Below are 27,962 nucleotides of genomic sequence, written 5' to 3'. Positions count from 1 at the left end.
GTTGGACGAGCAGGTGTCCACATACTTTTAGCCATGTAGTGTTTGTCGAGAGGCCACAAAAAGCACCACAAGGCCCAGGAGTTGAACTCAGACATCTGATCTGGGCTGGACAACAAATCTGAAACGATACAAACGTGGGTTTCCATTCTTTATTACGTTTCATATCTATTTCGAGGCATCATAGTCATTTTCAATCGGGGAAATATATATTTTATATTAGTCTTTTTATCACTCTCCCTGTCCTCCACCCCGGAGCGTGGCCTCCTCGTCTCCAAACCCGGGGAGCCCGGACTTCTCCTGTTGTTGTTTCAGGGACTCAGTTCCTGCTTACGACCTGGTTTGGAATATAAAAACATAGGGAAATATCACAAAGGGTAATCATCTGCAGGGGAAGTTATTTTTTACTCCCTCAGCTCGTTAACACCGCACCACCTGTCGTGTTGTGACACGTACCACTTCAGCTCACAGATTCCCTAACTTAATGACATCGAAATGTTTATACCTGTCCACGGACCATGCTACACAAAACAATCCTATCTGTACTATTAAATCAGTTCATCCACCCCCATAATCAAAACACAGCCCCCTCCCCGGAACCGTAGCTCCTGCAAGGTTCAATGCAGACGTTACCATTCTGGCCTTACCACTTACCGACTCAAACCTAATTAGCTTGTGAAATAAATTAGAAGAGGATTTGGGAAGCGAGCCATGGCTGAATTACCTATTACCCTTAACGTTTTTACACCCCTTAAACACAACTCAAATATTTGCAAAACTCTTGGTTCCTCGCTCCGAATTCCTGGGGCTGGTAGAAACTGTCAGAAAACACACAAAAACCCACTTCACCCCCCCCTCAAAAGTTACTTTAACGTCTGTACAACCCCCCTTCTACAGACTGCGTTCATTGGTGGATGCCACAATACAAAATGTGACCTGTGGAGCAGTCCCAATTTACCTTTCCAAATCTCTGCGAGCCCTCCCTCTCCGGTACAGGTTAGTGACATGGATTTAGTGAACCTTCCTCACCCATTCATAAATAAACCCAATATCAATCATTCATTCCAACCCTGCAAGACCATGGCTTAAATGTTGTTACACACATGTGTGATCCTCAACTGAGCAGAGGGGAGGTACCATACACCAAAAATGATGGGGACTCTTCTGGTTGTGGTACCCGCAGTCCAAAACTAAGTCGCTCGACTTCGGACTTCTTCGCCCCCCCTCCCCTAACCCTCCACCCTTCAACTATTCGGTCCCAGACAGACAAACAGCTCCTTTTCTGTTCGCCCCGTCGGAGACGGTCTCCACACATCCAGGCTCTGACGGCCTCATACGGGTCGCCAGGGGTCTCTCTCATGGCTTGAGTAAAGTCAATTGATGTTTCTTCCTTTGATTCGATGTTGTGCGATAAAAGTGAGAATGCCATATAAGGCGGTCTCGTGCCACAATTCGCTGTTTGATCAAACATATAAAGTTCATTAATTTTTTTTATTTTTCGTTCATTGGCACAAGAAATCGATTTCGTCTCTCAAGATGTTTAAGATCATTGGTGAGAATAGCAAGAAAGCACAATTACATATCGAGATCGTTCAATGTGCACGTGGAATGATGAGAACAATGAAAGTGTGAACGAACAAAGCTGAAACAGTGTGGATGTGTGAGAAAATTTCAGATAACAGAGCACTGGTAGGGTTTATCAGAAGAACTGTGTTCGATTCCCAGCATGGTCAAGTCAGTTTCCCACAAATGCATATCACATTGGAACAATGTAAACATTCCTTTGTTAAAAAGAGTTTTTGTTTTTGTTTCCAAAGAATCATTTTATAACTATTATTATTAAAAATACAATATTATAAGTTGTCCGGAAGATTATTTTGAAGGATCATGTTTCGGATGAAAGATTCATCACAGAAAGTCGAAACATCAGCACCTTGATAACAACAACAATAGCAACGACTTCCGTTATTTCGTCACGTGCCTTGAGGTAGCCAATCGTGAGACACGAAATGGAGGCTCCTCCTTCATGACTGGCGAAGAGTGTATTTAGGAAATAACTAAACATTAAAAGTGATAATCTTTCAAAGGTAACGTGACCTTTTCAAAGCTTAAAGCAAATGTTGGAAAACATATATTTAAATGTTCATTAAAGTCGTTCTCAACAGGTACCCTCAATGTGAGGATGTCTCGAGGTGCTCAGCATTTAAGACAATCCGGATACTCTATATTTTATATCACAAAACGTGCAAAAATAAAAACTTTCAAACCACGTGCCAGAAACAACAACCACACAGGCCATTCCTTCACTCTCGCGTGCCCGTAAGTGCATGGCCGTACGTGCAAAAAAAAACAACTTTCAAACCACGTGCCAGAAACAAACAGACAGGCCGTTCCTTTGCTCTCGCATGTCTGTACGTAAGTGGCTGAACGTGCAAAAAAAAAAAATTTACTTTCAAACCACGTGCCAGAAACAACCACACAGGCCGTTCCTTCGCTCCCGCGTGCCCGTACATGCGTGGCCGTACGTGGGAAAAAAAACAAAAATTTCAAACTGCGTGCCAGAAACAACTACACAGGCCGTTCCTTCACACTCGCGTGACCGTACGTGCATGGCCGTACGAGCAAACAGAACAACTTTCAAACCACATGCCAGAAACAACCAGACAGGCCGTTCCTTCACTCTCGCATGTCCGTACGTGCGTGGCCGTACGTGCAAAATAACAACTTTCAAAACGTGTGCCAGAAACAACAACCACACAAGCCGTTCATTCGCTCTCGCGTGCCTGTACGTACATGGCCGTACGTGCAAAAAAACAAAAACGTTCAAACCGCGTGTCAGAAACACCCACTCAGACCGTTCCTTCGCTCTCGCGTGCTCGTACGTGTGTGGCAGTACGTGCAAAAAAAACAAAAATTTCAAACTGCGTGCCAGAAAGAACCACACAGGCCGTTCCTTCACACTCGCGTGACCGTACGTGCATGGCCATACGAGCAAACAGAACAACTTTCAAACCACATGCCAGAAACAACCAGACAGGCCGTTCCTTCACTCTCGCATGTCCGTACGTGCGTGGCCGTATGTGCGTGGTCGTACGTGCAAAATAACAACTTTCAAACCACGTGCAAGAAAAAACAAACAAACAGGCCGTTCCTTCGCTCTCGCGTGCTCGTACATGCGTGGCAGTACGTGCAAAAAAAAAACCTTTCAAACCACGTGCAAGAAAAAACAACCACACAGGCCTTTCCTTCGCTCTCGTGTGCCCGTACATGCGTGGCCGTACGTGGGAAAAAAAACAAAAATTTCAAACTGCGTGCCAGAAAGAACCACACAGGCCGTTCCTTCACTCTCGCATGTCCGTACGTGCGTGGCCGTATGTGCGTGGTCGTACGTGCAAAATAACAACTTTCAAAACGTGTGTCAGAAACAACAACCACACAAGCCGTTCATTCGCTCTCGCGTGCCTGTACGTACATGGCCGTACGTGCAAAAAAACAAAAACGTTCAAACCGCGTGTCAGAAACACCCACTCAGGCCGTTCCTTCGCTCTCGCGTGTGTGTGTGTGTGTGTATCCACCTCCATTTTGGTGAAGGGTCATGTTTGTTTGAGGAAGTTGTGAAGTTTTCTTGTTCTCAGAGTTTTGTTCCGATGGATATTTTCAGGATCGTCACTGAACCCCAGACAGTCTCCAACTGCAGTTAGTTTGTGGTAATATTCACTCCCAGAGATATTTTGGAAGATCTAAAAGAGATTCTTCTTCATCAATCCAGTTGCTGTAGCTATCACTGACACAATGTCGACACTTCAACTTCCAGGATATTTTGACTTCATTTTCCAGATCCCGGTATTTGGTCATTTTCCTGATAACACGGAATTCACACTGAAGTCACTGGGTCCTCGCACCTCTGTTGTATCTTCGTGTGCATTTTTTTATGACGACATAAATATGATGAAGAAACAAATGCCTTGTCACAAACAGAACACTTGTGGGGTTTATCCCCGGAATGTATTCGTTCATGTTGACCTAAAGTTGATGATTGCGTAAACGCCTTGTTACACACAGAACACTTGTAGGGTTTATCCCCGGAATGTATTCGTTCGTGTTGACATAAATGTGATGATTGCGTAAACGCCTTGTTACACACAGAACACTTGTAGGGTTTAGCTCCGGAATGTATTCGTTCATGGCCATGTAACGATGATGAATCCGTAAATGTCTTGTTACACACAGAACACTGGTAGGGTTTATCCCCGGAATGTGCACGTTCATGTCTAAGTAAACTTGATGATCGCGTAAACACCTTGTTACACACAGAACACTTGTGTGGTTTATCCCCGGAATGTATTCGTTCATGTCGATGTAAATATGATGAATCAGTAAATGTCTTGTTACACACAGAACACTGGTGGGGTTTATCCCCAGAATGTACTCGTTCATGTCTATGTAAACTTGATGATCGATTAAACGCCTTGTTACACACAGAACACTGGTGGGGTTTATCCCCGGAATGTATTCGTTCATGTCGATGTAAAGATGATGAATCAGTAAATGTCTTGTTACATACAGAACACTGGTGGGGTTTATCCCCAGAATGTATTCGTTCATGTCTATGTAAACTTGATGATTGATTAAACACCTTGTTACACACAGAACACTTGTGTGGTTTATCCCCGGAATGTATTCGTTCATGTCGATGTAAAGATGATGAATCAGTAAATGCCTCGTGACACAGAGAACACTTGTAGGGTTTAACCCCCGTATCTACTCGTTCATGTCGATGTGAATTTGAAGAATGATTGAAAGCCTTGCGGTAAAGAGAAAACTGGGAGGGTTTACCCCCAGAATGTATTAGTTCATGTTTATGTAAAGTTGATGAATCACCAAGTGCCTTGTGACACACAGAACATGTGTAGAGTTTTTCTGTGGAATGTATATTTTGGTGACGATGTGAATTTGATGAAGTAGTAAACGCCTCGTTACAAAAGGAACACTTGAAGAGTTTCTCGTTTCCTTGGATCTGCTTGATCACCTGAAAACAACTTTTGTGGTTGTTGAAAGAGACGCTGCTCGATTTGTCAATGTCCTGGCAAAAAGGTATTTTCTGATTGAAATAATCTTCTGTGTCGAACGGGGCAGAGTTGGTAAAAGAAATGATTTTCATTTCTTTGTCTGAAAAGACAATGAAACACTAAATTAACTGGACAGTCTCTAAAATGCATCATCAGAATCCCCCCCCCGCCCCCACCCTCCCTCATCGACCCCCATAATCAGTGCAGATTTTGTGGTCGATAAACTTTGGTTCATCACAAGTGAGGAATGTTGTGGTCAAGTTTCATTGAAATTATGTGTGTAGTGTCAGAGAACAAAGCAAATAGGCTCTGTCGATATCCATTTTTTTCTATACCGATGTACTCTTGGGGTCATCGTGGTATATACCAGTATATCGATATCATTAAAAGAAATAATGATAATTAAGTAACTCATTTTAAAAAAGTAAGCTCCAAAAATACGCAATGGTCCAATGGTCCATTATCTATTCATACATGAAATACACATCAATGACGCACGGTAATTTTTCAAAGTATTCCGACTGGGATTTTTCCCCCCATGATGAGAACGGTTATTTTACTTCCAACTTCAACTTGTATAAAATTATTTTGTGTGAATGGGATTAAGGGTGATAAAGACGTACAAAATGTTGCCAATTAAACTTGATTGATAATTAACTGGAAAAAGAAAAAGTTTATATCATAGAGCACAATGTATTGTTATATCTCTTTCATGAGAAATGCATTCAAATACAACATGATTATTACATTGATGTGCTCGAACATGTATCTAGTTTATACGCACACACACACACACACACACACACACACACACACACACACACACACACACACACACACACACACACACACACACACACACACACACACACACACACACACACACATATATATTGTTAAGGATTCGGGGTGGCGGGCTTCTCACCCGACTCTTGGCGGCGCCCTCACCACCGCCATCGCCAGGGCTTATAACGCCGGCTGGCTCGGCACAGGCCTCGGGTCACGCGTCTTCAATCGCGATACCAACGTAATCCTGGATCTTACCAGTTGGGGAGATAGACCCCGGTTACAGACTGGTTTTGTTAGATGCCGAGCGTTTTCTGCCAGTCTGCAACCATTTTGGTTTTATTTGCCAATCGAACGGATCGTTCCTCGACGCGACAAGAATTAATCCAGAGCGGCAACTTCATCCGAATCAACCAGATTTATTGGGGAACATCGGGGAACACAACACAAGCAAAACATTCACGACAATGTTTTAATTAATCTAGAGCCCGTTCTTAACTCGGGAACTACGGATTACGGGTTTCGAGCTTGTCCCTTCTGAGATATACCTAACACAACATGCAGACAAGACAGACAGACAGCATGCAGACAAGATAGAGTACTTGGTGATGTTTCATGGACGAGTGGAACATGTCAAATGCACGAATGTGGCTCGTAACAAGCCGATGTCCACGGATTCAAGCCCAATTGCGAACACGCTGCGTGGCGAGACGGCACTCGCCTTCCCCCTTCGCACCGCACGCGGTCTCCGTGCCCTCTGACCCCGCGTAAGGTCGACGGAACAAGACCGCCAGATCGACGATGGGTCCCAGCTGGTTTCTCACAAGGTCCAGCACACAAGTCTTGGCCTGGCCTGTTCACCAGACAAGGCCAACTCGAGGTGTCGGGCTCCGTAGGCTGGGTCCATGGTGAGCAGGGACAGTCAGAGGCTCAGTCGCCAGATGCAGGCCAAACCTGTCGATCACCTCCTCTCGAAGCCGACTCCAGACACACAGCAGCCAGGTCCTCTCAGTTCTTTTCCACCTTTTCCTTTCCTTCTCGCCTCGAAGCCCGAGCACGCCTCGAAAACCGACTGTTCCCCCAAACTCAACTACTCCAAGAGGTCTCCGTTCGCTGCCCACCAGGTCCTCCCCTTAGCTCCACCTCCCTCTCGAGGCCACTCCCCCTCAGCCGACTGGTCGGGGCCTATCGTCCGGAGAGGGGAGGAAGAAGAAGCCCTCGGCACACCACCACTGAGCGAACAATGGACATGCATCCTCCATCTCCCGACACACAGGTAAGATCCATTTTACCGAACAGCCTAGCTAAACATGCATTTAATGGGGGATCTGAGCTAATCCTACATTTAGTAGCCTACTAAGGGCCATTTCCATAACACTACCCCCACCTTTCTCCCGAGGCTCTCCTGGGCCTCCATCTGGGAGAGCCCACGACAATGGCCCTGTCGAACGTACAGCACAGATCTCCCATTTACTCTTACCCACAACATGGGAAGCACTTAACTCCAAAAGCCAAAGTGTCACAGTAAGATTGGCATGTCCCTATCCTAGTGTGTCGGGTCACCAATCAAACAAACAAATTCGCACTCTTTTCATACTACTTAACATTCTAATTATGGATTTGAACGGGAGGGCATTCAATTTTACTTTTAACACCAATATTTGCATAGGAGCAGAACATTCAAAGGTTCAAAGTTCTTTCACATGTCCACTCCTTCATGCCCCCTCCTGGCAGTATTCTCCATTCACCCCTGAGGGTTTCCTCACTTCCTGGCCTTATTGGCCTCTCACCAGGTTAGTTCAGTCGGCCCAGTGGCCTAATCTCACAAAGAGTTCTTCGGCCCACTGAGCCCACAAAATGGCATGAATCTTCGGCCGCAACGGCCCACAAAATGACATGAATCTTCAGCCCATATGGCCTACTCACAAGCAGCAGCAGGCAACAAGCCCTGCATTGGACAGCAGGAGACACAGCAATGGTGGCACGGTGATGTCGATGAAAGCAAATGCAGTTTGGAGGTGTTCTTGAGGACGCAAATGGGTGTGATGACCTCAGACCAGGTGAGATGGAGTGTACCCTTAACCTTCCTTGCCTGACTTGTTTTGGTTGAGTTCTCTTTTTTTTCTTTTACAGACAGGATGGTGTGTTTCTTACTCAATGTTATCTTCGTGGGTGCGTGCTCATGACATACTGGTGGCCTCTCTGGCACTTGGAGAGGGTGACCTAGCCTGGCCCTTGCTAACAAATTCTCCCATCAACTCTACTCGTACCAGGTGTCACACATGAATGGTGCAGAGGAGAGTCCATTGAACCTAACCATTCACTTTTAGCTCTAAACCATGAACCAAACCCTGCTATGGCTGGAATGATCCTCGTGACACATTTTTCGCGAGCTGGCACACTGTTCAATCCTATTAAACCTGGGCAAGGCCCTTATTTGTCTTTTTCCATTTGGTGGTGCCAGGCATAACTCGCAGGCTGGGGAGTGTGACTACTACTGGGCCTCTTTGCCTGCTTCCAATCGGGGGTGGAGGACACCCAGCGACCTCGGGATTCACCTGAGCGTGCTTCTGGCACTCCGAACTCGGGGTTGGCTCTCTCGCCCCCATACTGTGCCCTCCTAGCACCCACACTATGCTCTCATAGCACCCATACTGTGCTCTCATAGCACCTACACTGTGCTCTCCTGGCACTAAAACCTACCGTGCTCTCCTGGCACTGAACCTACCGTGCTCTCTTGGCACTGAACCCTACGGTGCTCTCCTGGCACCTCTGACAGCCTTCACCTGCCAGGAACCCCCAAAGCACTGCTGCCCTATTTCCCAACTCACCAACTTCCAATACCATGTCACACTACAAGCCAGTATCCCCATACCTTGGCCTGCACCTACCCCTCGCAGTCCGCCTGCACCATGGAACAGCAGCCAGAATCCATGTCAAATCCTCTCGGTCCCTCAAACCTACACTAACTTGGTTAAGATACTGTTACCGACAGGGTACGTTGTTCGCACTCACTCTCCTCATCTGCACAATCACGCCATTCACCCAAACACTTTAGTCATTCATTCCACAGTGCCACACACCCAGCCCACAACACCATCAAACACCTTTCACGTTTATGTGAAAACAAAAACACACCAGTCCCTCGGATCCCACTTGGTCATCAAATTTAACTGGTACACTTTTTCATCAAACCCCAACCAATTTGTCACTACGTCCGACGTCCGCTATCCTCCTCCATACTGCCCCAATCGTTTATTTCCAACAGTTTAAACAAGACATCAAAATCTCTTCACCAGCCCCATGGAACCAGAGATGGTTCCAACCAGGCATTTCAATCCTTCCTCAAACAAGCCACTTTTTGTCATCCACTTGCTTCAGGTGTGTTTAATGCTCTGCCTGTAATGTCCACCACTTTTTTTCAATAATCACCCAAATCCACTCGTGCCACTCTTATCCTTCTGTCATCTCTCAATCTGCAATCACTTTTGGAACAATTTTCAATCAAAATTTCTTACATCCCAATATGGCCTGCTTATTTGGCTCATTGGAAGGGGAGTGAGGGAACGAATTCCTCATTTCCCATTACATGACCCCGCCGCCTTTCCGCCACGGCTCAAAGGGGTCACGTCTCAATTGGGGTTGTGGTCCACCCCCTCCTTTTCTCCAGGGTTCGCGGAAATCAGGTAAACCCCAATCTGGGGAGCGGCCTCCCCTTCTTTTCCAGGGTTCACGGAAATCAGGTAAACCCCAATCGGTGGAACGGCCTCCCCCTCTTCTCCAGGGTTCACGGAAATCAGGTAAACCCCAAGTGGTGGAATGGCCTCCCCCTCTTCTGCATAACTCCCTCAAGACAAATAAACCCCACTCAGCTAGCCAAACCCCTCGTGTGCTCAGAAAGATTTTGAAGACCAAGTGACACGTGCCAGTGCCACTTGCTACTCATCTGCGCTCCACCCCAAAGTTCCTGTGAGGCGGATAGAGAAATTAAAATCCAATTTCTCAATTGGATTTCTAAAATCCAATCTCAAACTGCTCCTGGATGCAGCACCTCCAACTCTGTAAGAACGCATGCGGAGTTGTCCATTATGGTTTTTGTCCCCTGGCTCAAGTTCTGTCCTGGTAGCATTTCTATTTCCCCTTGCACCTCTCACCTATTTCCTACGTCACCACTCATTCCACGCTCAGGACTCCCACTCACAGAAGGCTGCACACATTCCAAGGTTATGTGTTGACCCTCAACACATTCAACCTTGCCTGCATACTGACCAACCGCCTCGCACTCCAGGGCGACATTCCCGAACGCCACGTGAGTATCCACACACGTTCCAGCCTCGGCAGCACATACCGGTGCTGCAGTCTGGAGTGTGGCCTGCAGCATTCATTCACAGGCATTCCATACACACATTCAGGAGTCACACATGCGTGCATCCCATCGGGCAGAGTCTTCATTAATGTAAAATTCAATTTCTACCTTAAGCTCATCGTCCGCACCATGTATGCATATGTACCCACGTACCCGCTTCGTTCCAGAGTCACCTCTGTCCGGTCGCTTCTCTCCAGCAGGTTGCACATCATTGATTCGTCATACTCCTCTAGGGCTGTCAGCTCCACATGCTGGACCTGCTCAAAATGTGTTTCATTCGTCAACAACCCCGTATGCTCCCTCAATGTCTCCTTCACCAGGGTTTGCTCTAATTGTGGTCTCATCCGACGAGTGATGTCAATCAAGTTCCGCACCACTAACATTACTCCCTGTTGTGATATCACACATCCCACATTATTGTGCTGTTCTACTTCTTGGCTCCATTTTCTTTTCCATTCGAGTCGTTCTTCCACTCTGAGCCTTTTTAGTTATTCGTTATCTTTCCGGAGTTTTTCCATCTCCGTGGACTCCAACTATGCTCTCTCCTTCAGTTGGTTAATTTCAAATTCGTTTTCTTTTTGTTTTCTATCCCACCGTCTCTCATGTTCTTCATTCTCCGATCTCATCGTTTCCTTCAATTGGTTGATCTCCCTTTCCTGCTTCATTCCTTGTTATTTTTGTTTCTTATCCCACTGTCTCTCTTGTTCCTCATTCTCCAATCTCGTCGTTTCCTTCAATTGGCTGATTTCCCTTTCCTGCTTCATTCGTTGTTCTTTCACTATCTCCTCGTACTCCAACCTTGCTTTCTCCTTTAGTTGTTCAATTTCAAATCCATGTTCTTTTTGTTTTCTATCCCACTGTCTCTCATGTGGCTCATTCTCCAATCTCGTTGTTTCCTTCAATTTATTGATCTCCCTTTCCTGCTTCATTCGTTGTTCTTTCACGACTCTTTCTTGCATCTCATTCTTTAATCTTGCTTTGGCTTCTAATTGTTCGATCTGCACAGTGTGGTTCCTTTACGTTTCATTCTCCGTTCTCTTTCCTTCCTCTCTTAACATCCTCAGCTCGTTTTGTAATTCCGTCTCTTTGATTTGGTGTTTCTGCAACTCTGAAGTTTTTTCCCATCATTCCTCTCTCATCTCCGCACCTCTTTCGCATGCTTCCCTCCTCGATTCGTCCATTTTCTTACCGTATTCCATTAGTTGTTCCTGATATTTCTTTTTTCCTTCTGTCGTCTCTTCTTGGATTTCTCAAATCTGATTGCCTGTTCTTCCCTTTACCTTCAGTTGTTCCAATTCCGGTTTTTCCTTTTCCAGCTTTGTTTTCCATTCTTCTTCCAAGTTCTCTCTATCCTGGGAATTACTAATTTGCTCTTCCTCTAATCTTTTGTTCAGTTTGCTCTTCTCTTGTTCCAACTCATGGGTACTCCACTCTACTTTCCTCATTTCTTCCTGTAGCTCTTCAAACTGTCTTGACTTTTCCAACAATTCTTCCTTCCTTTGCTCCAGATATTTCTCTCCTCTTTTTATCTTCTGTTCTCGGCTTTCTCTTATCTGATTGCCTGATCTTACCTCTTCCTTCAGTTATTTCAATTCCAAATCGTGTTCACATTTTTCCTTTTCTAGCATTTTTTCCATTCTTCCTCCAAGTTCTTCCTATCCCGAGAATTACTAATTTGCTCCTCCTCCATTCTTTTGCTCAGTTCACTCTTCTCTTGTTCCAACTTATGGGTACTCCCCTCTCCTTTCCTCATTTCTTCCTGTGGTTCCTTGAACTGTCTCGACTCTTCCAACCATTCCTGGGTAATTCGCTCTACTTTAATCCATTCTCCACGTTGTTCCACGCCTGTGTTGGCTAAGTCCTCCTCCAGCCCCCGAATTCGTTCCTGTGCATCGGCCAATTGTTGTGACTCCCCGTGCACATAATCCTCTTGAACCTCGTCTGCCCGCCCCCCCACGCCTCGTCCAATTCAATTTGCAATTCCTCGATATAGTTATCACCACACCCCCCTCCACTGCTCCAAGGCATCCGACAATAATGTATGATTCTCGTCAATGTACGCGTCACAGTCCTGCCTCGCCCGCCATGACCACGTGGTTTGAACCGGTGGGCGGGAGCGCTTCCTTCGTGGGTTTTTGGTGTCTCATGTATTTAAGGGATATTTTGACCCTTTGTGTTCTTTCGAGTCTTCATGGTCTTAGTGGGTCTTATAAAGGGTCTGAGGGGTGTTGCGGGTCTTCAAGGGTCTTGGGGTACTTCAGGATCCAATGTAAATTATACACATACGTTCTGTTTGGACAAACAAACAACCAGACTGAAAAACAAACAAGAATAAAACGTCGTGCAGAGCACGAAACTTGGAAAATCCATTCCCTCTCCAAAGGTTGCCATGGATACATCAAATTGTCCATTTCATTGAGATTAAAATTGACAATCTTAATCAACGCTCAGGTCAATCGGACGAAAATTGATTATTTTTCAGATTGAAATAGATGATTTAGAAATTTGACCTTCAGTTGAACTTTGACCTGTTGACCTCAAAAATAGTTTCCCAATTCAATGATGCAATCTGCAAATCCTGTTCAAATATCAAATCAATCGGATGAAAAATGACGATTTTAGAAACTTGACCTCAAGAAGACCTTTGACCTCATAATCAATTGGGTTCTCAGAGGAGACTACCTCTACAACTAGGTAAAGTTCCATGACGATTGGTTTAGAATTGTGACCTGCAGGTGATTAACAATTAAACAGACAAAATGATCAATATATTGAAAATCACTCAGAGCGACACCTGGCAAAATTCGGTGGAGAACATACCTGTCCGCCAGGTGGAACAGTTTACATTTTGTCTGCCACTGATAGGACGGATCTGTATCCGAACTTGAACCAGAATCGAATCGTCTTGTTATTGTCACCGAACCAACTCATCCACTGATCTGCAACATAACTCATCCATAACTTATGGAAATATCATGATGTACATCGTTTTTGGTCCTCCTCTCTCCATGGTGATTTATTACTTACGGTATTAAAAACATTCCCGGATCCGGATTCGGATCAGATCTTCACTAAAATCGAATCAATTTGTCTTTGTCACACACCTTCCTTACCTGATCACCAAACTCCGTCCGAATACATCCACAACTTCTTAACATATCCTGTTCACATCTCACCAACCCCCCCCCCCCCTGCTCCCCCCGGATCCCTCTCCACTCACCGGGCCGACTTTCCTGATCCTGACAGTCGAGGAATTGTGCTGCGGTCAGTAACGTGTCCATGATGTACATCGCTGGTTATTCAAATGGAGGATCCGGATCTCAGGGGTTCCCCGTGTCCCCCTCCACTCCATCACAGCTCCCTCCACGGACCGATTTCCTTTGATCTGCGATGCACTCGCTTCCTGAGGCCCGACCTCCGAAAACGAAATGCGTACTCGCTCATCCCTCCCCTTTTCGAGTACGGAACGGGGTCTAAACCCCGTTATTAGGTCTCAAGATAACGAACCTCCCAACATTCCGTTCTCTCGTCCCCATTCCCCGACTTTGAGGATTCGTCACGATCAGGGGCCACACAGAGGAAGGTGAAGCATAAAACTTTACCGGATTGTCCGCAAAATGGCGGAAGAGGTGAGTGTAACGGATCACGTGGTGCCAAAACAGCGGGCGAGTCACAAAATCCGGACGGGATTTTTGGATTCGGAGCGACTTTTATCCAGAATCTCTTTTCCCAGGCGAACATTAAAACAATTAATGAATTTAATGAACGGGAAAACTCGTCTGGGCTGAGTTTTTCTTCCACAACGGGAAAAGTGGGTAAAAGTACCCGTTCCACAGAACTCCCAATTCCCCATGAACCCCTCAGTCCTCACAATAAGATCCAAACACGTTGAGATATCCATCCAAGCTCATCGAGCACCAGATCGAATGTGAAAAGGTAAAGCAACTGGGAACTTCAAATATAAACGGTCGATGACCGGGAGACAAGAAACGAACCAGCTCTCTGACTTTCAGCCAACAAAGAAAGTTTCGCTGTCGGGTCACGTGGGGAGAGGATTCATGACCTTTGAAGCACATTGATGAGAAAATGTTTTTCTCTCTGACTTGTTGCTGTTGTTGGGTTTTTGGTGGTGGAATAGTGGTCGATATTTGGAATATGCACCCATTGATCAGAGCTGCCGGACCGCATCCACATCTGTCCCTTCACATCACCCACAATGACACCAAGCCGATAGTATATGGCCGCCATCTTGGTTTTCTGGTGGTCCGAACACATAAGGCCTGGAGGTCTCTGCTGATTACACACTGCCTGGGTTTGTGTTTTTGCATCCCAGGTTGTGACCATATCGCGGTCATTTCTCACTTGGTTTCTTTAATTTTGTTTAAGTCTTGGAAAGTGTGAAAAGAAAAAAATTAAAATGTCGTTAACCGAGTTAATCATCCGACGACCTCAACCCCATCAACCACGTTTGGGATGAAATGGAAAGCTGACTGTGAGCCAGACCGAATCGCCCAACATCAATGTCCGACCTCACTAATGCTCTTGTGGCTGAATGGAAGCAAATCCCCGCAGCAATGTTCCAACATCTGATGGAAATCCTTCCCAGAAGAGTGGAGGCTGTAAAAGCATCAAAGGGAGACCAACTCCGTATTGATACCCATGATTTTGGAATGAGACATTGGACGAGCAGGTGTCCAAATACTTTTATCCATGCAGTGTATGTCGAGAGGCCACAGAAGGCACCACAAGTTCCAGGCGTTGAACTCAGACATCTGATCTGAGCTGGACAACAAATATGAAACGATACAAACTTGGGTTTCCGTTCTTTATGACGTTTCATATCAATTTGGAGGCATCATGGTCATTTTCAATCGGGGAAATGTATATTTTATATTAGTCTTTTTATCCCCCTCCCTATCCTCCACCCCGGGGCGTGGCCTCCTCGTCTCCAAACTCGGGGCTTCTCCTGTTGTTTCAGGGAATCAGTCCCCTCTTACAGCCTGGCTTGGAATTTTAAAACATAGGGAAAATCACAAAGGGTAATCATGTACAGGGGAAGTTATTTTTTACTCTCTCAGCTAATTAACACCGCACCACACGTCGTGTGTTGACACGTAGCACTTAAGCTCACAGATTCCCGAACTTAATGACATCGAAATGCTTCTACCTGTCCACGGACCATGCTTCACAAAACAATCCCATCTGTACTAATATGGAATAGGCAAAGCCGAGAAGCGAACGTAGAATTCTTCTTACATTCGCTTCTGACTTTACCTATAACTTGTTCACAACTGTATACTTGCCAACTATAACGTGGTACATGTAAGCGCCGCACGGCTGATGATTTTTACACAATTTCCGGTTACTTCGGCCTGGATTCGGGATCAGCGATCAAATAATGTAAATGACGATTAAACATTTTTTTTGATGATGCCGGAGATATCTTTATTAAAATTAACTTTGGGAAAAAAATAATTTAATTAATAGATAAATAAACAATCACTTCTGGTCAAAAATAAAATAAACCAATGTCACCCGCAGGGTGACCCGTATCTTGCCAAAAGGTGACCACGTGTGACTTCTTTAAGGTCACACTGAGGTGAACAGAGCTGCTATCCACCAGGAGCGACTCCATGAGGAATATCTGCCTACGAGAGATTCCGATGAGAATCGTTCTAGAGTAACCATGAAAAATATGCGTTTGCCTCATAACGTCACCAAATGACGTCATAATGTCTCAAGCTTGACATATCTAGAAAGCACTCATCGAGGTGTTCAATTTGAGGTACGACACGATATGGTTCCTAAAACTTGAAAATTTGACCTTGGGGTCAAATATGTTTGACCTCAGGCGCTAACCATGAAGGTCAAGGCCAATCGCCACCAAAAATTAATCAGCTGAGCACCAGACCATGAACTATATTCCCATTAAGTTTGAAGACAATCCGATCAAAATTACTCAAAAAAATAAGAGTTTCGTCGACTCCCCTGATTTGCGACAAAGTGACCTTGACCTTTGACCTTGACCTTCAAAATTTTATGCGCTGAAAGGGACCTCAATAGGACTCTGATATGCGAAGTTACAAAAATTTCCAATGATAACTGTGCTCTGCAGAGTGATTTATACGTGATTACAGACAAAAAAAAACATACAAGCTGACTAACATATCTTGCAAAAACTTCTTTTTGGCAAGATAAAAATACAAATTAAAACAATTAGTCTTCACATCATTGTTGATTTTGCACACTGCTCGAAAAGACTATGCAAACATGCGATATGCCCTAACATGGAATTTCAAACTTTTGACCACTGGTGGCCAAAAACAGACCAAAGCGATTGGCCAATTGGTTACTTCTTCATTTGTTTTGGCAAGATAATTGATTAAAAGTTCCGGAAAGAGTTTCAAAATCACTCCCGGCAATGTTAAATACTAAATATTCACCGGCTTCACGCGGACGTGGCTGAGATCACCAGCTTCACCCGAACGTAGTGAAGATGGTGAGGAGATGATGGCGGTTGTGGAGAAGATGGTGAGGAGATGTTTGTTTGTTGTGGAGAAGATGGTGAGATGTTTGTTTGTTGTGGAGAAGATGGTGAGGAGATGTTTGTTTAAAATAAAAGACAGAAAAGAATAACACTACCTCAAAGGTTCACAGCCCGGTACACAAACAATTCCCATAATACATCGGTGGGGAAATCTCACCTTGAACACACCCTTCCAAAAATAACTGACCTTCGGGGAACCTGAATGGTGATCTGTGAATTTCCACAACCGTAACAATATCAAACCTTCAAAAGGCACATACTCAGGTCCCCAGCAAGATACCTGGCAAGTTTCAATTGGATCGAACCAGTGGTTGTCGAGAAACAGCGGTTTATTTATATAAATAATTTATATAAATACAGTTTATATGCAGTTTACACGAGAAACAGTTTATATAAATAAACACTGTATTCACGAGGTTCCTTTAGTTTTTCCCTCGATGTGAGAGCATTTTCTCCTTCACAACTACAGTATGTTGCTGTAACTCGTCTCCAAGGATGCACCTGTGTGTGAGTAGTGTAAGTTGGTAAAATAAATAATGGGAAAGTTATCAAAGATGAAGGTCCAAACGATTGGGAAAAACAAACAATTTAATGGTTCACACCTGCACACCTGATCATGAAGACGTGCAAAGAATAAACCCTGACTGGTGATGTGAAGAACTTCCGACAAGAGGAAGAACAAACACAGATATGGGATTAAAGATATCCCAAAGTTTAAGAAACAAAATAAGATTCCAGTTCAAGTTTAAAATCTCTACTTATTGTGTGTGTGTGTGTGTGTGTGTGTGTGTGTGTGTGTGTGTGTGTGTGTGTGTGTGTGTGTGTGTGTGTGTGTGTGTGTGTGTGTGTGTGTGTGTGTGTGTGTGTGTATCCATCTCCATTTTGGTAAAGGGTTATGTTTGTTCGAGCAAGTTGTGAAGTTTTCTTGTTCTCGGAGTTTTGTTCCGATGGATATTTTCAGGATCGTCACTGAACCCCAGACAGTCTCCAACTGTAGTTAGTTTGTTGTAATATTCATTCCCAGAGATATTTTGGAAGATCTAACAGAGGTTCTTCTTCATCACTCCAGTTGCTGTTGCTATCACTGACACAATGTCGACACTCTTCAACTTCCAGGTTATTTTGACTTCATTTTCCAGATCCCGGTATTTTGTTATTTCCCTGATATCAAGTTATTCACACCAATGTCGCTGGGTCTTCGCACCTCTGTTCTGTCTTCGTGTGTATTTTTTGATGATGAGATAAATTTGATGAAGAAATAAATGCCTTGTCACAACCAGAACACTTGTGGGGTTTATCCCCAGAATGTATTCGTTCATGTTTGTGTAAATTTGATGATTGATGAAACGCCTTGTTACAAACAGAACACTTGTAGGATTTACACCCCGTATGTATTCGTTCATGTTGATGTAAATTTGATGATTGATTAAACGCCTTGTTGCAAATAGAACACTTGAAGGGTTTACACCCCGTATGTATTCGTTCATGGCAATGTAAATTTGATGAAGAAAAAAATGTTTTGTTGCAAACAGAACACTTGAAGCGTTTATCCCCGGAATGTATTCGTTCATGGTTATGTAAAGTTGATGATTGCTTAAACGCCTTGTCACAAACAGAACACTTGTAGGGTTTACACCCCGTATGTATTCGTTCATGGTCATGTAAATTTGATGAAGAAAAAAATGTTTTGTCGCAAACAGAACACTTGTGGGGTTTATCCCCGGAATGTATTCGTTCATGTTTATGTAAAGTTGATGATTGATTAAACGCCTTGTAACACAGAGAACACTTGTAGGGTTTACACCCCGTATGTATTCGTTCATGGTTATGTAAATTTGATGAAGAAAAAAATGTTTTGTCGCAAACAGAACACTTGTGGGGTTTATCCCCGGAATGTATTCGTTCATGTTTATGTAAACTTGATGATTGATGAAACGCCTTGTTACAAACAGAACACTTGTAGGGTTTACACCCTGTATGTATTCGTTCATGTTGATGTAAATTTGATGATTGATTAAACGCCTTGTTGCAAATAGAACACTTGTAGGGTTTACACCCCGTATGTATTCGTTTATGGTTATGTAAATTTGATGAAGAAAAAAATGTTTTGTTGCAAACAGAACACTTGAAGGGTTTATCCCCGGAATGTATTCGTTCATGGTTATGTAAAGTTGATGATTGCTTAAACTCCTTGTTACAAACAGAACACTTGTAGGGTTTACACCCCGTATGTATTCGTTCATGGATATGTAAATTTGATGAAGAAAAAAATGTTTTGTCGCAAACAGAAGACTTGTGGGGTTTATCCCCAGAATGTATTCGTTCATGTTTATGTAAAGTTGATGATTGATTAAACGCCTTGTAACACAGAGAACACTTGTAGGGTTTACACCCCGTATGTATTCGTTCATGGTTATGTAAATTTAATGAAGAAAAAAATGTTTTGTCGCAAACAGAACACTTGTGGGGTTTATCCCCAGAATGTATTCGTTCATGTTTATGTAAAGTTGATGATTGATTAAACGCCTTGTAACACAGAGAACACTTGTAGGGTTTACACCCCGTATGTATTCGTTCATGGTTATGTAAATTTGATGAAGAAAAAAATGTTTTGTCGCAAACAGAACACTTGTGGGGTTTATCCCCGGAATGTATTCGTTCATGTTTATGTAAAGTCGATGATTGATTAAACGCCTTGTAACACACAGAACACTTGTAGGGTTTACACCCCGTATGTATTCGTTCATGGTTATGTAAATTTGATGAAGAAAAAAATGTTTTGTTACAAACAGAACACTTATGGGGTTTATCCCCGGAATGTGTTTTTTGATTATAATTTAAAGCTGATGAAAAAAACGCCTTGTTACACACAGAACACTGGTCGGGCTTTGCCCCGATATGTATATTTTGATGACGATGTAAATTTGATGAAATAGTAAATGCCTTGTTACACACGGGACATTTGAAGCGTTTCTCCCCATTATGCAATATTGTATGTTGATGTAAATTTGATGAAGTAGTAAACGTCTCCTTACACACAGAACACTTGTGGAGTTTCTCGTTTCCTTGGATGTGCTTGATCACCTTTAAACAACTTTTGTGGTTGTTGTAAGAGACGCTGCTCGATTTGTCATTGTCCTGACAAGGAGGCATTTTCTGATTGAAATGATCTTCTTCATCAAACTGGGCAGAGTTGGGAAAAGAAACGATTTTCATTTCTTTATCTGCAAAGACAATGAAACACAAAACTAACTGGAAATCATCTGAAAATACATCATCAGAACCCCTCCACACCCCACACCCGAAGACCCCCTGGGACCCCGTTTTTTAATGTCGTGAACAAACTTTAGTATATCCTGGGAGATAAAGGTTTTGTTCAAGTTTCATTGAAATTGTGTGTCGTTTAGAAGCAGAAGGCAAATAGGAGGCTTCGTCGATATCGATATTTTTTGATGCCGATATACTGGTGGGGTCAGACTGGTATATTGTTGTGGGCTGGGTATCGGTGGCGAACACGACCGCGAGGTAGAGCAGTGAAGTTGTCTCCCACCGAACACCCGGAATTTAGGTCGTGAATCTCGGACAACTCCGAAAGGTCACGGGTGACTGAGAGGACAGTGGTCGCCAATATTTCGACGGCGTGAGGTAGGGTTCACTTGTCTAACTCCAATTTACCAAAGTACTCACGCCGTCCAACTACCGGGGAAACCACACCCTCAGCCGACTTTGTCCGAATCGAGTCGCTATCACCGACTCGGATCCGGTGTTACCGAGCTGAAGTTACCAAAGTCGCGCCGGACCAAATGAACAATTTACCGGCCCGAACCGCCTTACTAGTGCTTTACGCACCGTGCTTGGCCAATGAAAGAAAGCACAGAAAACGAGCTGGTACAATTAACAGGGGTTTATTTGATAAGGGAGGGGGACACAGAGAGCAGAGATAAACCGACTAAAAGCAATGCAATGTACAATCAGCAAAAGAAAGCACTTAATCAATCCTACTTGAAGACGGGCCCACACAGACACACACCCAAAGAAATGGAGCCCGTCGAGTCTTTATTGAAGGCTTCCAGCTCGAGGAAAGGTGAGCTGGAGACCAGAGCCTGTGCTTGGACCTGTCCACCAGTGTGGTCTTCGAAGATCCGGCTCGACGGGACTCGAACCCGCAACACGATGCCGCTCCAAGCACCAGGTACCGCGCTCTCCAACCGGCCACGCACCAATCTACCAAGACCAAGGGGAAGATCAGAGACGACGATGACCCAGGACCAGACGAACCAGACAGCAGCAAGACCAGCGATCCCCAAGACGACCAACCTCCCAGCCTGGCGTTCCTTTATATCTTTCTTGTCCGGGGTGAGAAAATCGCCATCTGAGGCGATCTCCACCTTCATTTGCTGGGGTGTCGTGGGAAGTCGCCCTCTGTGGCCATCTTCACCCTCATTGGCCGGGGTGTCGTGGGAAATTCACCCTCTGAAGGAATGTCAACCCTCATTGGCCAGGGTGTCGTGGGAAAGTCGCCCTCTGTGCTTGATTGGACAAGGAGCGCGCCCCTGCCTTCCTTGCGGAGTACCGAGCTGAGGCGATGGAAATCTCCTCCGATCCCACGTACGTGGCTGGACACGCGTGTGTTATGGTGTGATGTGCGAAGTGAACGAGTGATGGTTTCGGTTGGTTGGAGGCTCGATTTGGATTGCAAAAACCCTGACTAAAAAAGTAATTCGCAGCGCAGACATGTAATTCCCATTAGACACAGGGGATGGATTCTAACAACACACATATACTTAACGAAATAACTGAGCGACGGGGACCTGTCTGTTGTATGCACATGGCTGCCAGATTCGTAACACTACCCCCTCCCCATTTTACAGACTCGTCCCGACTCGTCAAATTTTCGTGTGACCAGCATGTGTAAGTTCTCCCTTCGTACGATTTATCTATGGATCCCGAGTGCGACATTTTTTATACGTGTCCCAAAAATAAATAACCTAGTGCGCTGCGTAACTAAACTAACAAACTCACACGGACAACTTCAGTAAATTGCCGGCGCAAAGACAGACACACAGGTGAGTTAAGAACTTATTTACAACTTCACTATTTATACTAACCATGGCCCAGGGCCTGTGATCTGTGGAAGAAAAAGTCACAACCAAGGTCAACAGTTCTGTGGCTCAAACGCAGTCTCTGGCACAGGAGAATGGATGGAGATGGACCGGATACAACACAAATGAACGCACGGGCTGCTCAATGCAGTCTCATAGTGAGGCTGCCTACAGGGCAGTCCTTGCGAACACTAGAGATGGTCCTGGCGCACACGGTGGAGATGGTTGACGTGGGGCAACGCAAACAAGGGTAGCAGGCATGGGGCCACGGCAAAGGCAGGCAAATCAGGCATGGCAAGGCAAGGCAATGCGGACCAGGCGATGTAGCACAACACAGGCCGGCATATGAAGCTGGCCAGCCTCGGGTATGGTCCCATCAGGTTTGTGGAGGGAGTGCGGTGGTGCCGGCCGGTTCGGAAACGGGCTCAGATCTCACCGACCGTCTCCCCCAACCGATCGCCTTTGCCTGTCTCTGTCGATACCCACTCCCTTCGTTTGCAACAAGAAAACAACAAAATTTATCCCCTTTTTATTTATTTTATGATTATTATTGACAATCTTTGCCAATCTTTTATTATGACTTGTCCATAACCCTCCTACTGTCCTTGTCCAGCTGACCTATCCTGTCCGTCTACTCCCAACCCCTAAGATCCTCCCTTGGAGAGGACTGAGGGAGAGACCAGCATCCTGCCTCGAGGCCCAACAAAGCCTCAGAATAGCCTCCTACAGATTTCAGCCATGTTACCAAGGTGGGTCCAGCGGCCTACAGAGAGCAAAGGGATGGATGGTGTGAAGGGGTACATTGTTTTCTGACTATCCTAGCATTTATTAACAATAAACTACCCCAGGGCTTTTCCATATGCCTGGCTCTTTAAACTATAGGTTCTGACAACCATGATTCCCGTCGCCTGTGTTGGTGTCCATTATTAATTTGGGCCTGGCCCACTAATTTTCACTCGTGCCCTTGCACAATTTCATGGCTGGGCAGCATGGCTCACACGGCAGGGCAATCATGGCAGGGTCTAAGTGATATCCAGCTGCCTCTTCAAACTTTGATCAACTTCAGATTGTAAAATCGTTTCCCAACCCTTTCAATACAGGCGGACCTCCTGACCTCTGAATAACCACTACCAAGGGGCCATGTGTGATCTATTCCAACACCCAAAGGGCTGCAGTCTTGGCACCATTCTGTCTTGAGGATGACCAGACATTCTCATCATCTTCGCCCCACCGACCAGACATTCTCATCATCTTACCCACCCCCCCCCCCCCCCACTCTCCTCTTTCCCCTGCATATTATATCAGAACTCAAAAAGTCCATGTACTGCAGAATCAAAGGAAGACCGCGTTGCTTTTTGAATCTCTTCTGAATTCTCCATATCGATATGTTTGTGTTTGTCTGTACTTAATAAATGACTCAAATGTACAGGAGGAATTGAGAATTACTCGACAGTGACCAGAAACTATTTGAAAATCAAAAAAAATTAATGGTTGCCAAGGTTACCGGCTCATATGTTGCCAATTCATATGGATCAATCCTTGCAGAGATGGCAACAGGTGGCAGCTCGTGTGTTTATAATGTATGAATTATGAGAAAAATGATTGTTTAAACCCCCTATTTAGGTGCACCGTGGTGAACAATGTGATCCTATACAGTTTTGTGGTGATTAACCTTGGAAACTCAGAGGAGGAGGGTCACAAGCAAACAAACATTTCGCTTCTATAAATATGGATATCTCACCTCTGTGCTCAGTTTTCGCACAATTTCACCTCTTTCCCTACAATGGTCATTATGTCGACCAACATTGCTGGGGGATACCGCAGCCCCCTTGGAAAGGACACTGCCTTTTCACCCATGTCCTGCATCCTGCTTATTGATGGTGTCATGTACAGCCATGGAGGGGTTTCTGCATGGAGTTAGTGTCCTCTTCCAGTTGCTCGTAACAGTTGGTGCAACCTTGTGGACTTCGAACACCTATACCCCCACAAGTCATTGGCACACGCAGCAGGGCAGACCCAACAGTGCGGGACAGGCGGCAGGATGGGCCAGAAGGGCTGCAAGTTTGTCACGACCCGTGAGTCCGACGGAGACTCCGCCAACATCCCGAGATGGTCCTTCTCGCCAAATCAAACACCACCAGGGGTCAGGCTGCAGGGCCGCGTCATGCTCCAAATGCAGGTCTGATGGTCTGACAATGGACAATCACGTGAGAGCAGTCTTCAGTCCCCGTCCACCATTAGGCACCACTGCGTGGACCGTCCGACATCTCTGCTGGAATGTCCGTGTCAAGCCGCTCGGGGCCGTGTCCGTCAGTCTGAACCACGTGCGTGCCAGTCACTACATCCAGCACCGTACTAGACGGTGGGAAACCGGTCACAGCTGCAGCCAAGTAGCGACCTCCTTGGACGTCACAAAAACCGCAGGCTCGGTCAATGAGGGCAGTCCACTCTCCGGGTGGGTGGGGATTGGACTGCATTGGATTGCTCTTGGTGGCGACACTGAGACCGTCCATCTCGGGTTTGTACCCTGATGCTGCAACACGGGCAGCTCATCAGACTTCACAAAACTGGTGATGTTCAGGGACACACACGGGATGTTAGAGACATGACACACAGCCGCGGGTGATGGGAATAGTCTTCATGCTCATCCTCCAGGTTGGAACGATCGTGAGACGGTTTCGCAAATGGGGTATAAACAGCCGTTCGTCTCCTCCTCCTTCATAACCAGCAATCGGTTCAACACTAAATGCTTGACCACACATGCCCTCCTCAAGAAGACCTCAATATAATATACGCCCTCATAGTTCACAAGGTCTCGGCACACGGGCTCGGAGAAGGTCCAGAGCATGGACCACGATGCACGTGGAAGGTCACATGAGGAGCATGACTGGTGATTTGCAGCCTCCCTGAGGTGGTTTTCCACGTCAAAAACTCAGGTTTGCAGGCTGCAAATTTCCCTCTGAAGAATGATCAAATGGTCTGTGAAAAAGCACTTTGGGACCCTCAACCACCACAGTGGAAGTGTCGTTGTGGTGGAGTGGGGTGTGGGTCAGACTCGTCATAATGCAAAGCAGAATAAGTCAACAAGCCGTCTGACAAATTGGCTTTGATGAACTCAACGGTTCTTCGGACATAAACGGTTTATTTGCGGGATCGGCAGTGACGTCACACTGCGTCACCATATCGCGTCACTTTCTGATTCCTCTGGTGCAACCATGTGGGGTGAAATTGTGTGAACACATTTGTGTGTCCACAGAGTGGATTGGGATTTGGTGATTCATGGTGAATAACATACCTCCACCAGGATGAACAGTTTACATTTGTATCCCACCGATAGGCCGGATCTGCTGACCTGAACCAAAATTTAATTGGCTTGTTATAGTCATCTGACCACTCATCCACCAAGTTATGTGAAAGTCCATCCAGAACTTTTTTTTCAGGGTTCAAAAGGGTGAAAGGATGAAAAATGACGATTTTAGAAATTTGACCTGAAGATGACCTTGACCTCAAAATCAATTGGGTTCTCAGATGAGACAACCTCCACAACTTGGTAAAGTTCCATGATGATCGGTTTAGAATTGTGACCTGAATGTGATGAACAATGAAACCGACAGAATGATCAATATATTTAAAACCACTCACAGAGCGACACCTGGTAAAACTCGGTGGAGAACATACCTGTCCGCCAGGTGGAACAGGTAACATTTTGTCTGCCACTGATGGGACGGATCTGTATCCGGACTTGAACCAGAATCGAATCGTCTTGTTATTGTCACCGAACCAACTCATCCACCGATCTTCAACATAACTCATCCACGACTAGAAATATCATCATGTACATCGTTTTTGGTCCTCGTCTCTCCATGGTGAAGAATTACTTACGATATTAAATAATTCCCGGATCCGGACCAGATCTCCACCAAAATGGAATCAATTTGTCCTTGTCACACACCAAACCTGTTCACCAAACTCAGTCCACATCCATCCACAACTTCTTAACATATCCTGTTCACAGATAAACAAACATGGATGAAAACATAACGTCCGTCCAACCTGGGGGGTGGAGGGAACAACGATGTGTGAAGAGGAGGGAGGAGCACGGATTTCCGCGACACGGTGATGACGTCATACCGCCGGTGATATCCCGTCCCCAACTCACCAACCCCACCTTCCCGGATCCCTCTCCACTAACCGGGCAGACTTTGCTGATCCTGACAGTCGAGGAATTGTGCTGCGGTCAGTAACGTGTCCATGTACATCGCTGGTTATTCAAATGGAGGATCCCGGATCTCAGGGGTTCCCCGTGTCCCCCTCCACTCCATCACAGCTCCCTCCAAGGACCGATTTCCTTTGATCTGCGATGTACTCGCGACCTGAGGCCCGACCTCCCCAAACGAAATGCCTACTCGCTCATCCCTCCCCTCCTCGAGTGTGGAACGGGGCTTAAACCCCATTATTAGGTCTCAGGAAAACGAACCACCCAAGATTCCGTTCTCTCGTCCCCATTCCCCGACTTTGAGAGTTCGTCGCGATCAGAGGCCACACAGAGGAAGGTGATACACAAAACATTACCGGATTGTCCGCAAAATGGCGGAAGAAGTGAGTGACGAGGATCATGTGGTGCCACAACAGCGGGCGAGTCACAACAACCGGACTGGATGTTTGGATTCGGAGCGACGTTTATCCGGAATCTCTTTTCCCAGACACACATTAAAACAATTAATTAATTCAACTGAACGGGAAAACTCGTCTGGGCTGAATTTTAACACCACAACGAGAAAAGTGGGTAAAAGTACTCGTTCCCCAGAACTCCCATTCACCCCTCCCCAAGACCCACCATCACCACTACACACCCCTCCCCCAGACCCACCATCACCCCACGTACCCCTCACAATAAGATCCAAACACGTTGAGATATCCATCCAAGCTCATCGAGCACCAGATCCACTGTGAAAAGGTTGAACAACTGGGAACTTCATATATAATCAGTCGATGACCAAGAGACAAGAAACGAACCAGCTCTCTGAATTTCAGCCAACAAAGAAAGTTTCGCTGTCGGATCACGTGGGGAGAGGATTCATGACGTTTGAAGCACATTGATGAGAAAATGTTTTTACCTGTGACTTGTTGCTGTTATTGGGTTCTTGGTGGTGGAAGTGGTCGATATTTGGAATGTGTTCCCATTGATCAGAGAGCTGCCGCACCGCACCCACGTCTGTCCGTTGACAACACATACATCTGTCCCTTCAAAACACCCACGTCTGTCCGTTGACAACACATACATCTGTCCCTTGACAACACCCACATCTTTCCCTTGACAACACCCACATCTGTCCCTTGACAACACCCACATCTGTCCCTTGACAACACCCACATTTGTCCCTTGACAACACCCACATCTGTCCCTTGACAACACCCACATCTGTCACTTGACAACACCCACATCTGTCCCTTCACAACACCCACATATGTCCCTTGACAACACACACATCTGTCCCTTGACAACACCCACATCTGTCCCTTGACAACAACCACAATGACTCCAAGCCGATATTATATGGCCGCCATCTTGGTTTTCTGGTGGGCCGAACACATTAGCCCTGGAGGCCTCTGCTGATTACACACTGCCTGGGTTTGTGTTTTTGCATCCCAGGTTGTGACCACATCGCGGTCATTACTCACTTGGTTTCTTTCAAAAAAATTCGTCTGGGTGAGTTTGCTTTCTTCCAAGGGTCCTGAGTTCAAGCCTCGTTGCCCACTGAATTACTTCACCAGTGGGTGACTCATCCTGCCATCCTTCCGTACCAGCTTGTACCAGCTTGCTGGGGATGATCGAGTCATTCGAGTATCCTGCGTCAGAGTGGCGACCCGTCCAGGATTGTGACTAATCGCCAAGGAAACTGCTTCGGCAGCACCGACGCTCTGTGCAGAGTATGGTTCCATTGGATGGATGAAGTTTTCTTAGTTCCCGGGGAGAAAGGTAACCACGCATTTTTACAGGTAAGTCAACAAACTATACCACCACTGCCCAATTAACCCTGAAAATGCGGTTAATCGAGTTAATCATCCGACGACCTCAACCCTATCGAGCACGT

General features: G+C 45.5%; 3 protein-coding genes across 12 annotated transcripts in view; all 3 read right to left on the bottom strand.

The window, feature by feature from the left end:
• The window catches only part of LOC147006445 (uncharacterized), a 145,834-nt gene that overhangs the window by 22,088 nt on the left and 95,784 nt on the right, over nucleotides 1-27,962 (bottom strand). The gene's annotated exons all lie outside the window — the stretch shown is intronic.
• The window catches only part of LOC147006449 (uncharacterized), a 91,748-nt gene that overhangs the window by 12,281 nt on the left and 51,505 nt on the right, over nucleotides 1-27,962 (bottom strand). The window lies entirely within an intron of this gene.
• On the bottom strand, nucleotides 138-27,159 carry LOC147006451 (uncharacterized). Of its 8 annotated transcripts, none has more exons than XR_015054823.1 (3): nucleotides 26,060-26,194; nucleotides 3,573-5,166; nucleotides 138-334 (listed from the first exon to the last, which is right to left on the bottom strand). XR_015054823.1 is itself a non-coding variant. In XM_085868770.1 (3 exons), the coding sequence occupies exons 1-3, from the start codon at nucleotides 21,157-21,159 to the stop codon at nucleotides 309-311; spliced, it is 579 nt and encodes a 192-aa protein (XP_085724896.1). In that variant the 5' UTR covers nucleotides 21,160-23,102; the 3' UTR covers nucleotides 138-308. The 8 variants fall into 8 exon arrangements, 4 of the variants coding, with proteins under 4 accessions (XP_085724896.1, XP_085724895.1, XP_085724892.1 ...); XR_015054822.1 differs by lacking the exon at nucleotides 26,060-26,194 and adding an exon at nucleotides 13,439-13,580; XR_015054824.1 differs by lacking the exon at nucleotides 26,060-26,194 and adding an exon at nucleotides 13,039-13,415.

The sequence above is a fragment of the Eptatretus burgeri genome, unplaced genomic scaffold (assembly GCF_056783735.1).
Source record: "Eptatretus burgeri isolate ZD-2024b unplaced genomic scaffold, Ebu_testis_v1 Ebu_testis_scaffold_3174, whole genome shotgun sequence".
In the NCBI taxonomy this organism is placed as follows: Eukaryota; Metazoa; Chordata; class Myxini; order Myxiniformes; family Myxinidae; genus Eptatretus; species Eptatretus burgeri.
This window is presented reverse-complemented; position numbering and strand designations above follow the sequence as displayed.